Source organism: Bombina bombina, chromosome 4 (genome assembly GCF_027579735.1).
Source record: "Bombina bombina isolate aBomBom1 chromosome 4, aBomBom1.pri, whole genome shotgun sequence".
Lineage (NCBI taxonomy): Eukaryota > Metazoa > Chordata > Amphibia > Anura > Bombinatoridae > Bombina > Bombina bombina.
The window spans coordinates 262,632,885-262,647,413 of record NC_069502.1 but is presented as its reverse complement, the minus strand read 5'-3'; the positions used below and the strand labels follow the sequence as shown (position 1 = coordinate 262,647,413).

The 14,529-nt window shown below is 37.8% G+C and overlaps 1 protein-coding gene across 1 annotated transcript in view; it reads right to left on the bottom strand.

The window, feature by feature from the left end:
* Positions 1-14,529, bottom strand: part of MYO7B (myosin VIIB) — a 355,055-nt gene that overhangs the window by 8,143 nt on the left and 332,383 nt on the right. Inside the window, 3 exon segments of the mRNA XM_053711560.1 lie at positions 2,758-2,877; positions 3,022-3,105; positions 5,066-5,182. Of these exon segments, the coding sequence (XP_053567535.1) occupies positions 2,758-2,877; positions 3,022-3,105; positions 5,066-5,182 (321 nt within the window).

Sequence of the window (14,529 nt, the reverse complement as noted above, 5' to 3'; positions counted from 1 at the left end):
ATCCCACTTCAAACAGTGCCCGATGTTACTCCTATCCTTTGTGATGACAATCCGGGTACCACAGTGTTTTGTACTACAAGTGATGACAACAAAATAGCCTTGTCAGTTGAAGACAGGAAATCATCTAAGCCCAAACAATGGCATTATGTTCCATCTGAAATTAATCCTGCAGATCATGCCACCAGGCCAGTGTCTGCAAGTGTCTTTGCAAATTCTTCTTGGTTAACAGGCCCTGAATTCCTGCTGGATCATCCAGAAGAAACCACAGCTGATGTCTTCAGTCTTCTAGAACCTGACAACGATCCAGAGATTCGTCCTGAAGTAAAAATCCTTGTCACCAGAACTGAACAAAGACTCGTCTTGGGCTGTCAACGCTTTGAACGTTTCTCCAAATGGACAAGGCTTGTACGTACCATTGCAAGGTTAGTCCACATTGCACACTGCTTTCACACAAAGCCCACAGATGCTCACTGTCAAGATTGGCACGTGTGCCAAAGGTTTCTTTCTGCAAAGGATATTGCTGAAAGTGAACTGTTCATAATAAGCAGTGTACAACAGGATGTCTTTGGCTCAGAAAGTAAATGTATCCGTGACAAGAAGGTCATTCCAAAAAACAGTCCTATAGCTAACCTGAACCCATTCTTTGACAATGATCATTCCGAGCCAGCTCCACCACTTCAAAAACTCCAAGAGTGCTGGTACCTGCCTTTCTTCGGAGTGTATCATCCACATAAGCCAAACAAATCAGGGTAGTGTTCGACTCCGGTGGCCAAGCAAATAGCAAACAATGGGCAGTGCTGTTCAGTTGCATGAGTGTCGTGCAGTACACATTGAAGTAATAGAATATATGGATGCCTCAAGTTTCATAAATGCTCTAAAGCGATTCCTTGCCATCAGAGGACCAGTCAAAACATTAAGATCTGACTGTGGAACTAATTTCGTTGGAGCCTGTCGAGAGCTACATCTCAACTCTAGACCAATTCAAGACCTTTTAGCTGAAAAGGGCTGTACATGGATTTTCAATCCTCCTCATTCTTCCCATATGGGTGGCTCCTGGGAGAGAATGATAGGCATCACACGTAAAATACTGGACTCCATGCTTATGGACTTGAAATCCACAAGACTCACCCATGAGATTCTAACCACCTTCCTGGCAGAAGCATCTGCCATAATCAATTCAAGACCACTTGTTCCAGTTTCTGTAGATCCAGAGGCCCCAACTCTCCTTTCTCCAGCTACTCTTCTTACCCAGAAGCTTGGGTCTGTTCCTGTTCCCCCTGGAGACTTTGTAGCACAGATTTCCTGTTTTAATCATTGGAAGCGAGTACAACACCTTGCCAACTGCTTCTGGAATCATTGGAAGATGGAGTATCTCTCAACTCTGCAAGGACGCAGGAAATGGCAACGTCTGAACCCTAACATCAAGGTTGGAGATCTTGTTCTCCTCAAGGACCAGCAAGCTGAAAGAATCGAATGGCCATGGGACTGATTATAAAGAGCATTCCTAGTGATGATGGAAAGGTGCATAAGGTGGAGGTGAAAGTTGCAAGACAAGGGACTATAAAAACTTTCATCAGTCCGATCACGGAACTTATCTTGCTCTTGCCCTTTGGAGACTGAACTTACTTATGTATGCGGTTGGATTCTTCCTGTGACTTCAAGAAGGAAGTATCTTGAACTTTAATTGACACAACTTGAAGTTTATATTATAGTAGTTGCATTATATGTATGTTCTCCTTATATCTTTCAGGTCTTCAAGACATCTCTGCAAATTACATTGTTATGCATAACTTCCATTATGATTTAAATAGTGACATTTATTATACCAGACGGGGAGCGTGCTGCCTCAATAAGGCATATACTATTACATAGCCTCTGTTATGTTCATGTTGTTATAGTTAAGAAATCATATATTTTTATGCCATTGTTTTCTAGGCTTCCCTGTGTTTGTTCTGTACTGCCATCTAGTGACCCTTTTTGGTAATGCTCCTGTTTTCTAGAATGTCTTACCCCTGACCTTATTATGCATTTCCTTTTTGTGTATTGCTCCGCCCTTGTAGTTTTATGATGTTTTCCTGTGTCATGGCTGCAGCTAACAGGCCTCATGTAACAAGCACTCATGTTAATTCATTGCAAGCTACGATCAGTATAATCTTTTGACCGCAAAATACTTTAACCATTCATTCATCTGCTGTATTCATTATCTGCTGTAACCTGATATTCAGAATAAAGCAACTTTGTGGATGAACAAGGTATTGGTGAGTTCAGCTATCTGACAAGGATTGTCTGCAGTGATTGTATCTTCTTATACAGGCCAGGCATAGAGGTCTCAGCAAGGGATAGATCATTATTACAACTATCTGAGTCAGAATAGTAACAGTTAACTAGAGCTCTGAATTTTACTTTGAACTTGTAATACACGTGCTACTTCAGTAGTGGCAAAGAGCCAAAATATACCCCTTATGATTCACGTGCAACAGTTAGCGCACCACTCGTACTCTAGCCCTCAGTCTGATATTTCCAAGGGGTTAACTATCACAATATTGCTACTCACTTATTTTCAATATGGTGGAAAGCAAGAATTTTGAAGCAGAATTTCAATGTGCATCAATATGTAGAGTCACAACACACCTGTTGTGATATTGTGGTTCACAATACAACAAGATACAGCGTTAGTGCCTATAGTAGTACAGCATTAAACTAGGAAATGCCCAGCATGTCCCTATGCTGTCATATTAGCGCATAAGAGCTGCTCACCAGAGAGGTTTCACAGAGGATTTTATTGTCTCGTACAAGGTTCCCAGTTGTCATTTGAAAATATGTGTTCCCACTGTTCCATCGAGAGATTTTGTTGTAGGGATGTTTGACCAACAGTACCTGTAAAGAAAAGAAATCAGCATCTTACAGTAAGAAGTAAAATACTGGTATGTAATTGTTGTGCATGACTGTTTAGAAATCATTACATGACATACTTAGTAATAATCAACAATCCTGTGTGCAAATTGTGTCCTAATTACTTGCCTTTGTCTTTGGATGATAAATAGACACTCCATATTTGTTGATTGCTATGAGCACAATGTCAGGGAAACCAGCATCAGAAGTTTGCTGTGAAAAAATCACAAAATGGGTCAACAACAATGTAAAAAAACAGATAATCCCACACCTCACCTTAATATGCAAAATCCCAGAATAAGCATAATAGATGATTTCATATATCTGGTAAGAGGTACTATAAATGATTAACATCCCTGATTGAATAATAAGAGTGGGCGTGGCTTGAAATTTTACATAGTCCTCCCACTGCAGTACTAAGTGGTAAAAATCAGGAATGATAATTTATTAAACTAGTAGGTAACGGTAGGCTAGACCCAGACTGACAGTGAGGTAGCCATCATTAAGAGATGCCGCTTCTTCTGGCTGGAAACATTTTAAGACAACAATAATAATAATCTTAGAATGGGGATTATGGTATGACTTTTTATTGAAGTCTTAAATGAGGGGATTTAGCTTTAATTTCCGTGGGGGAGGTTGTGTTTATGGATAATTGCAATTTTGATTAACTGAACTCAGAAGATGGGATGGAGTTAGATATAATTGTAGTTGATGGATATGTGGTGTAATAGTATAGTCAATTGTCACTATAAGAACTGATACCTATTCTAGTGTTACTGCCCAGTAAGTCTAACCATTATATCACCTACTGGAATTATCCTGAACCAAAGGTTATAACCTCTTTAGTGGTAGGTTATAGCCACCAGCGAGATGTCCCTTTGTAACAGCAATTTAAGATTTTTATATACATAAACCCATACACACACACTCTGCAATTCTGAGACTGTATAATTATAAGCTTAACCTGGCACTAAAATAGTTTTTTGTCCACAGTAATTGCATTTTCATGAATCTCTGACATCATTCCAATGAGAAGCTGTAAATAAAGTACATTCCATGCATGGCAAAATGCTTTACAATACTGAAAACGAATCAAGATAAAACTGTAATCATTGTGAAGACATGGACATCCTATTAATGAGTGGGTAGCTAAGTGTTTCCGTTGTCTATGTGGCATAACTATATTCTTATATACAAGGATGGGTACTCTACAGGGTAAACATATATTGACAGCCTGTTGGTGCAGCACGTATAATAACAGCCTGGGTAATCAGGCTTTCATAACTATGACAAACACAATGTAGTGTAGAATTATAAGCTGAAAACACCTTAGAAATCTGAATATTTAATAAACCTGGTATTTCTAAGAATAACTTAATTGATTGTACATATAGAGTGTTAAAATCAGCACTGTTCTAATATTATGTTAGAAGCGCTATCTTATTTACATCATCTTACAGACTCTAGAAACCAACCTGTGATTATAGAAATACCCTTTCGATTCCACCATTTACTAAACCAGGGTGTGTCCAAAAGATAGACAAGGATCTACCAATAGATCTGTAAGTACTGAGCAGTAGATCACAAGCCTGTTGTGTGACATTACATTTCCCAGTCAGCCAGTAGTAACAGTTGGGCTAGCATGTCAAAATGTGATGTGATTATGTACATTTTGCATCTCCACTGTGGCCTCAATTTAAAAATGGTGTATTTAGCAGAAAATTAGTCCCTGTTTTAAATAATTTAATGTGCAAGCTCAGATTTTATTATGCTTAGCACACAGTATATGCAAGAACATAACACACATTCACAAACAAAAGACCTGATCTCAGTTAAAGGGATAGTCTAGTCAAAAAACGTTCAGATAGAGCATGCAATTTTAAACAACTTTCTAATTTACTCCTATTATAAATTTTTCTTTGTTCCCTTGGCTTCATTTAGACACCAATCAACAAGTGCTGAGCCAAAAATGGGCCGGCTCCTAAGCTTACAGTCTTGGTTTTTCAAATAAAGATACCAAAGAAAATTAAGACAATTTGATAATAGGAATAAATTAAATAGGGCAATAATAAAATGCACTAATACATTAGATTGTTTTATTTTTTGCACTTTTGCGTCCCGATTATCATTTGCTTAATAAATATATATATATATATATATATTTTGAACTTACTTTGACTTCAAAGAAAGCTGAACCAAACGTCTGCCAGCGACTGATATGCTTCAGGAAAGCAACTTTTGCATCATCTACAGTTTTATTTGCGTGTTTGGTATAAGAAGCAATGATGTTCTGGAGAGAAATGTATAAGTAGACATGAATTCCTCAATATCCACAGGTCAGTCAATAATATTTTGTGGTGTGATAATTTTTTTTTCATATTCACACAAAAAACATCCCATAATATTTATTTAATGTTTAATATTTGACAATTTGTCATCTTGGGTAATGGAAACCAACATAGGGCCAGATTACAAGTGGCGTACTAACGTTAGCACGTGCGGCATTTAAATATTTCATGGGTATTACAAGTTGAAAGTAAACGTGACCACACGAGCGCAAACTAAATTTGCACTTTTCAGGTTAGCTAGACTGGAGATCTCACTTAAAGAGTTAGGGCTAACTAAAAAGTTGCACAAAACAAAACATAAATACATTTCCACTCATATATACATTACCTAATGAAAATTATACATTTAAATATTAATGAAAAAGTTATAATGGTTAAAAGGTATATGGTATATGACAAGGGTGTTGCAAAGGGCTATAACATATATATATATATATATATATATATATATATATATATATATATATATATATATATACAAACACACACACATAAATATACACCTAAATATGTGCTTGCGCACAAACATTTTACTTTCAACTTGTAATTTACTTCTGTTGGTGTTTGCGTGCTAGCAAAAGCACTAAATAGAGTGCCACATGTAATCAAGCCCATAATATATCATTTGAATAATTACCTGATCCTTATGCTACAGGTATTTACTGCCAGTAATGTCCACTCATAGTATATCCCATGTAAGGTGTCTCTAGAGCAGAGCATTTATCTCCATAAAGCTAAATATGAATTAGATAGAAGGGAACTGGTGAAGACTTCATCTTTTACTGCCTATTCCTAATTATTTTTTTGTTTTAATCTCCATTTCCTCTTTTCTTTTTTTTTGTTTTCAACAAGCTTTATTGTGTAAGTTGTTTACAATACAAATCAAACATGAAACTATGGCTGCGTTCGGGCAGCGCTCCAAGCGAACTGGGTCTCGCTTGGAGCGTTTTTCTCACACTTGCAAGTGAGATGCCTGGCATTTTTTGGGCGCTCTGATGACGTAAGTCCCAGCGCTTCCAGTGTGCTGGAAAAGCTGGGATTTTTCAGAGCAAGCTCAAACGCTTGGCAACATGGCAGCCTCCACACACGTGTTGCTGTGGAGGTTGCCATGTTTTTATAAGCAGCAGAGGGACCGGTAAGGCGGATAAGTCTGACAGCAGCATTTAGTACAGGGCAAAGTGGTTTAGTAACCTATCTCCACTTTGCCCTGTACTAAATGCTGCTGTCAGGCTTATCCGGTGTTATTGTTTCCCCAGTGTCTCTGGTTTCCCCTGCCTCTCGGCAAACATCGGAACTCTGACCCACCTCCATTCAGTTGCTCTCAGCTCAGCACCTGTAGTATTATTAGCTGAATGGTGCAGGATAAGCTACAGGGGCTGAGCTGAGAGCAGCTGAATGGAGGTGGGTCAGGGTTCCGATGTTTGCCGATTGTGCAGTTTACTCCACTGTGTTACTAAACATTAGAGTTGGATTCATGGTATGCTTATTTCTGTATTGCTGTTGACAATGCTGCTGTAAAATCCACAGAAAACTAAACTCTTGTGCTAAAAGGTATTCAGATTTGACAGGGCGTTAAAAAACTATACATGTTGCATAAAAATAATCCTCCACTTAGACACATACAATTTGTATAGTCAGCTACAATGGAGCTTGGTAAAAACGATCGCATGCACAAAGTCCATTATTGTGCAGCAGATCCCTTTGCGCATGTGATCGTTTTCTCTAAGCTCCCTTGCTATGACGTCACCCAGCGCCACGTCATCGCTGGAAGTGAAGCGCTCCCACTAGCTCCTGAGCGCTGCCCGAACGCGGCCTATGTCTCAGTTACAATAGTGTCAATAGTGTGAAGGCAGTAGTGATGCCTGTGTCTTCAACTTTGCAGCCTAGTCCAAGTCCCGTGTGGATCTTTTGTGGAAAAAATAGACCAAGCTTATGTTGGATATCAGAAGAAAGTAGCACAGCACACATCTAGGAGCGGTGGTATTAGTATCCAATAACTAACATATTGTGGCACAACAGTGCCTGCTAAAGATAGGTGATTCAAAAGTCCCGGAGAAGATAGAAGCCAGGTACAACGTTTCTCACTGCTTGTATCTTTTTTGTTATTTAACAATCTCAACAATACAAATGTCTTAACTTCACTATACATACCTTACATTGCAGTCTACAAGAAATCTAAACAAATAAAACCTATTCAAAATGTCAATAGTGAAAGTCCAAGGGAGCATCCCTCCCTATCAAGCAGTGTGGGCAATGTTTAAATGGTGTGTGTAAGTAACAAAATAAGGGCATGGTCCCATTTCCCCTTCTTAAAATCTATATATGCTCTGTATAGGGCACTGGACATATAAAAATAAATATGAGCTTGGTGTTGGTCTCTGAAGTTGAGTACTAAGATATCCATTGTGTGATAGTACTTATTTAAAATGTTATTTGTAGAAAACAAATAGTGTGTCACATTAGCTAGACAATTCTTCAGATATATACTGATTGCTTTAAAAGGCTTTAGATGATTACTTAGAAAGTGTCTCAATTTTAATAAATAAAACTGAGACACATAACCATGTATTTATTAAGAAAACTATGTATATATAAGATAAACTAGGATGAAAGCAATTGAGAAGATAGTCTACCTAAATCTGCAGAGGTCAGCAGTCCTACCAAACCTGCAGCAGAGTCAACTGTGCTCTAAGAAGATTATACTAAGCCATTTAGTATCAACTCAGTCAGCCGGGCCATCACTCCCCCTGTTCTCCCTCTCCAATCGCCCAAGGCCATAACCTCTCACAGCAAAGGTGCAATGAACTCTCCACCCAGAAGGCTCCGAGGCCACCAGGACGCTCAAACTTACTAGTCAACGGAAGCGGTGATAAATTAAAGGCATGGTCTTACGTAGACTAGGTCGCTTAACCCAGCCACGGACACTTAAGAGTAACAATATAGATTCAAGCTGTCATCCAAAAAAACAGCGCAGGTGCTGCTTTACTTTCAGGAGGAGAACAGGAACCATTGCAGGTAGTTTTTACCAGGTAGGTCACTCCCCTCAGATGCAACTATGTTGCCACTCTCTCCAGCACTCCTCTTCTCCTATCCTGCTCACTTCCAGACTTAACCTTATCCTGCATGCCCATTTCAGGGCTTTTCACTAACTTTATGTGAAATTTAGAAACATTGTGCTTCTATATGATTAAGAGACCAATTATCAAAAACTCACTGGCATGGAGTGAACTAATACAAACAATATTTTTAGTATTATATTACATATTTGTGTCCCATATCAAGAACCCCACATTAGGGCACAATGCTTAAAGGAATGTCACAATAGTGCTATGCTATAAAGGTTTCTGCATCACGATTGCAGTTGAAATGTTCTAAAGGGATGAAATCACTTTTAGAAGGTGGTCTTGCCAGGAGGCATTTAATATACTTTCACCTATACCTGTCTCACCACTCTTTCAGTGGCAAAATTAGCAATTTTAAGAAATCTATTAAATGTACAGTGAAACTTAGTTTACATATCTCTTATATGGTCTCTTACTAAACACAAACCATTTTTATATTTACTGTACACACATTATATGTTTTGTAAACATGCTTTGAAAACAGGCCCCCTATACACAGAAGAGATCTGCATTCACTGGCAATGTGGTAGGATTGCTGAAATGGTAGTGACCCCCTATACATTCTATGGAAGGCACATGCACATCGCTAGTGAGGGAGGGTCAGCTCACTATTTTGTAATATTTTGCCCTCCGTATGAATTGCGAGACTGAAATGAGCATTTCTTGCAGACCTGATAATCTTTTGAACATCAGGCCTTAGTGAGATAAACAGCGCTCAAGTTAAAATGTGCCCTTCAAAATTTCGTTGAGGTCCAGAGGCCTTTTTTGGCCTAAATATATCACTAATAGTAGCAGTTTATTCCATTAACATGTGCAAACTTTCTCTAAGTCATTAATATGTACAAAACCATCTTTTAGCCACTGAGCTTTGGAGAGGCCAGATTGTAAAGGGCTATTAAATATTATTTATATATGAATGGCATGTATTAGCAATTGTTATTATATTAGCAATTAAGAGCTGGATATTTGTTTACTAAATAAATGGTTTAAAATCATCCAACACTTTTTTTTCGCATAATTTACAAGCTATTGAAAAACATGAGCAAGTCAGAAATACATTCCATAAAAAGCCTGCTGTAATTCATGTTCCTGGAATCCTTTGCTTTGGATCTATAAAGCACAAATTAGCTTGTTGTTTAGTTTAAGCAATCACTGTATACAATGTTAATTGGTCAAAAAATGTGTCGCTGTGACGTTGCTGGAGGGAATGCAGCAAATATGTTTTTTAAGACCTATTTTGCAAACAATTTAATGACTGTATATTGCATTGTGGGGATATATAATATGAGGCAGAGATTACAATTTTGCTTTTAAAAATATCAGACAATTTACTTTATCAAAATCCTTATATTAATTAAAACCCTAAATAGTAATAGTTACCAAAGAAAGATAATAGAGCTATTAAATTAAATGTAGTAAAGTTGTTTTATGTTCATTCATATTTTATGGGGGATAACATTTTGAGTTTAATGACTGACCCTTTAAGGATATCCTTGATTGATAACGTGTGTTAAACAGAATCTCAGCCACTTTGAATGACTCAACTGTTGTCAAACCACTTGAAGCTTTTGTAATGTATGTTTTATTTATTTTGAAACAATTAAACCAAGGATCCTGACATGTAACTTTCTTACACCTAGATTACGAGTTTTGCGTTAGAGGCTGTGCGGTGCTAACGAGCAGTTTTGTCTCACCGCTCACTTACCTGCAGCGCTGGTATTACGGGTTTTTATATAATTAGGCAAGAAGTGAGCGTTGAGCAAAATATTGCTCCTTACCGCACTCCAATACCAGCGCTGCTTAAGTCAGCGGTGAGCTGGTCGTAAGTGCTCGTGCACGATTTCCCCATAGGATTCAACGGGGAGAGCCGGCTGAGAAAAAGTCTAACACCTGCAAAAAAGCAGCGTAAAACTCAGTAACGCAGCCCCATTGATTCCTATGGGGAAATAAAATTTATGTCTACACCTAACACCCTAACATGAACCCTGAGTCTAAACACCCCGAATCTTACACTTATGAACCCCTAATCTGCTGCCCCCAACATCGCCGACACCTACATTATATTTATTAACCCCAAAATGTAGCCACAACCTACCTACACTTATTAACCCCTAATCTGCCGCCCCCAACATCGCCGCCACTATAATAAACATATTAACCCCTAAACCGCCATACTCCTGCCTCGCAAACATTAGTTAAACATTATTAACCCCTAATTTGCCGTCCCTAACATCGCCACCACCTACCTACATTTATTAACCCCTAATCTGCCGCCACTATACTAAATGTAATAACCCCTAAACCTAAGTCTAACCCTAACCCTAACACACCCTAACTTAAATATAATTACAATAAATCTAAAGAAAACTTACTATTAATAACTAATTAATTAACTAATTAATTCCTATTTAAAATTAAATACTTACCTATAAAATAAACCCTAAGATAGATACAATATAACTAATAGTTACATTGTAGCTATCTTAGGGTTTATTTTTATTTTACAGGCAAGTTTGTATTTATTTTAACTAGGTAGAATAGTTACTAAATAGTTATTAACTATTTAATTACTACCTAGCTAAAATAAATACAAATTGACCTGTAAAATAAAACCTAACCTAAGTTACACTAACACCTAACACTACACTATAATTAAATAAATTAACTAAATTAACAACAATTAAATAAATTAAATTAGCTACAGTACAAATTTAACCCCACTAAATTACAGAAAATAATAAACAAATCACAAGATTTTTAAACTAATTATACCTAATCTAATAGCCCTATCAAATTAAAAACAAGCCCCCCAAAATAAAAAAAAACCCTAGCCTAAACTAAACTATCAATAGCCCTTTGTTCTTTTACCTGCAAATAAAATACAAACAACCCCCCCAACAGTAAAACCCACCACCCACACAACCAACCCCCCAAATAAAATACTATCTAAAAAAACCTAAGCTCCCCATTGCCCTTAAAAGGGCATTTGGATGGGCATTGCCCTTAAAAGGGCAGTTAGCTCTTTTGCGGCCCAAAGTCCCTAACCTAAAAATAAAACCCACCCAATACATCCTTAAAACACTAACCCCCTGAAGATCGACTTACAGTTCTGAAGACCGGACATCCATCCTCAAGGAAGCAGCAGAAGTCTTCATCCAACAGGGCCGAAGTCCTCAACGAAGCCGGGAGAAGTCTTCATCCAAGCCGGGCGAAGTGGTCCTCCAGACAGGCAGAAGTCTTCATCCAGATGGCATCTTCTATCTTCATCCATCCGACGCGGAGCAGCTCCATCTTCAAGACATCTGACGCGGAGCATCCTCTTCATCCGGAGTCTTCTTACTGAGTGAAGGTTCCTTTAAGTGACGTCATCCAAGATGGCGTCCCTTAGATTCCGATTGGCTGATAGAATTCTATCAGCCAATCAGAATTAACGTAGAAAAAATCTTATTGGCTGATGCAATCAGCCAATAGGATTGAGCTTGCATTCTATTGGCTGATTGGAACAGCCAATAGAATGCGAGCTCAATCCTGTTGACTAATTGTATCAGCCAATAGGAATTTTTCTACCTTAATTCTGATTGGCTGATAGAATTCTATCAGCCAATCGGAATCTAAGGGACACCATCTTGGATGACGTCACTTAAAGGAACCTTCATCCGTCTTTAGTCGTCGGAAGAAGAGGATGCTCCGCGTCGCGTGTCTTGAAGATGGAGCTGCTCCGTGTCGGATGGATGAAGATAGAAGATGCCGTCTGGATGAAGACTTCTGCCCGTCTGGAGGACCACTTCGCCCGGCTTGGATGAAGACTTTTCCTGGCTTCGTTGAGGATTTCGGCCCAGTTGGATGAAGACTTCTGCCGCTTCCTTGAGGATGGATGTCCGGTCTTCAAAACTGTAAGTCAATCTTCAGGGGATTAGTGTTGGGTTTTTTAAGGGTGTATTGGGTGGGTTTTATTTTTAGGTTAGGGACTTTGGGCTGCAAAAGAGCCAACTGCCCTTTTAAGGGCAATGCCCATCCAAATGCCGTTTTCAGGGCAATGGGGAGCTTAGGTTTTTTTAGATAGTATTTTATTTGGGGGGTTGGTTGTGTGGGTGGTGGGTTTTTACTGTTGGGGGCTTGTCTGTATTTTTTTTTACAGGTAAAAGAGCTGATTTCTTTGTGGCAATGCCCCGCAAAAGGCCCTTTTAAGGGCTATTGATAGTTTAGTTTAGGCTAGGGTTTTTTTTATTTTGGGGGGGCTTTTTTATTTTGATAGGGCTATTAGATTAGGTGTAATTAGTTTAAAAATCTTGTAATTTGTTTATTATTTTCTGTAATTTAGTGTTTGATTTTTTGGACTTTAGCTAATTTAATTTAATTTATTTAATTGTTGTTAATTTAGTTAATTTATTTAATTATAGTGTAGTGTTCGGTGTTAGTGTAACTTAGGTTAGGTTTTATTTTACAGGTCAATGTGTATTTATTTTAGCTAGGTAGTTATTAAATAGTTAATAACAATTTAGTAACTATTCTACCTAGTTAAAATAAATACAAACTTGCCTGTAAAATAAAAATAAACCCTAAGCTAGCTACAATGTAACTATTAGTTATATTGTAGCTAGTTTAGGGTTTATTTTATAGGTATTTAGTTTTAAATAGGAATTATTTATTAATAGTAAGTTTTCTTTAGATTTATTGTAGTTATATTTAAGTTAGGGGGTGTTAGGGTTAGACTTAGGTTTAGGGGTTAATACATTTAGTATAGTGGTGGCTACGTTGGGGCGGCAGATTAGGGGTTAATAAATGTAGGTAGGTGGCGGCAATGTTAGGGATGGCAGATTAGGGGTTAATAATATTTAACTAATGTTTGCGAGGCAGGAGTGTGGCGGTTTAGGGGTTAATATGTTTATTATAGTGGCAGCGACGTTGGGGGCGGCAGATTAGGGGTTAATAAGGGTAGGTAGGTTGCGGCTACATTGGGGTGGCAGATTAGGGGTTAATAAATATAATGTAGGTGTCAGCGATGTTGGGGGCAGCAGATTAGGGGTTCATAAATATAAGGTAGATGGCGGCGGTGTCCGGAGCGGCAGATTAGGGGTTCAAAATTTTAATTTAGTGTTTGGGATGTGGGAGGGCCTCGGTTTAGGGGTTAATAGGTAGTTTATGGGTGTTAGTGTACTTTTTAGCACTTTAGTTATGAGTTTTATGTTACGGCGTTGTACCATAAAACTCTTAACTACTGACTTTAAAATGCGTTAGGACTCTTGACAGGGTAGGGTTTACCGCTCACTTTTTGGCCTCCCAGGACAGACTCGTAATACCGGCGCTATGGAAGTCCCATAGAAAAAAAGACTTTACAAAGTTTACGTAAGTCGTTTTGCGGTAAGGCCAAAGAAGTGTGTGGTGACCCTAAACCTTCAAGACTCGTAATACCAGCGGGCGTAAAAAAGCAGCGTTAGGACCTCTTAACGCTGCTTTTTTTTACCCTAACGCACAACTCGTAATCTAGCCGTGAATTTGCTAACCAGAAATTTTGTATAGACTATTTATAAGCATTTACCAAGTTTAGTTTATTTATTCTATTCTTTGACTTCCTCTTTTTCCTTCCTTTTTATTTTGTCCCTTTGATAAACTTTGCCTGAGTTTTGTCAATACTTTTTTTTTCTTGTTCACTGCTAAATCTTGGAAAGATCCTATTTGTAGTTGCTGTTGTAAGCCAATAAATAAGTTACAGCATTCTTATAGACCGAATTATGGTTTTGAACTGGAAATTCACTCTATAATTATTATAAAATTTATGGTAGCAAAACTCTCTTTTTTTTCTCTCGCTCTTTAATGATTTATTTTATGTTATTCATGATTTATCACAAGTCGACATTGTATAATTGGGTTGTTATATTTTTGCCTCTGTTTATTACATTGTTCAATAAAAATCAATAAAAATAATAATAAAAATAAACCAAGGATATCACAGAAAATAGTATACATAAGGGAAGCCAAGACATACAAACTTTACAGGATATGCCAGCATGTTGTTCATTGGTATGCATTATTCACCAAAAACACCTTGGTGGACATCACCAGAAAAATTAATACAACCACCATATGAAGCTCAAAGGAACCAAAGTGGTTTCTGGATACCAGCTCTACAAATACCTGTTAATAATAATAATAGCTGACATTAAAGA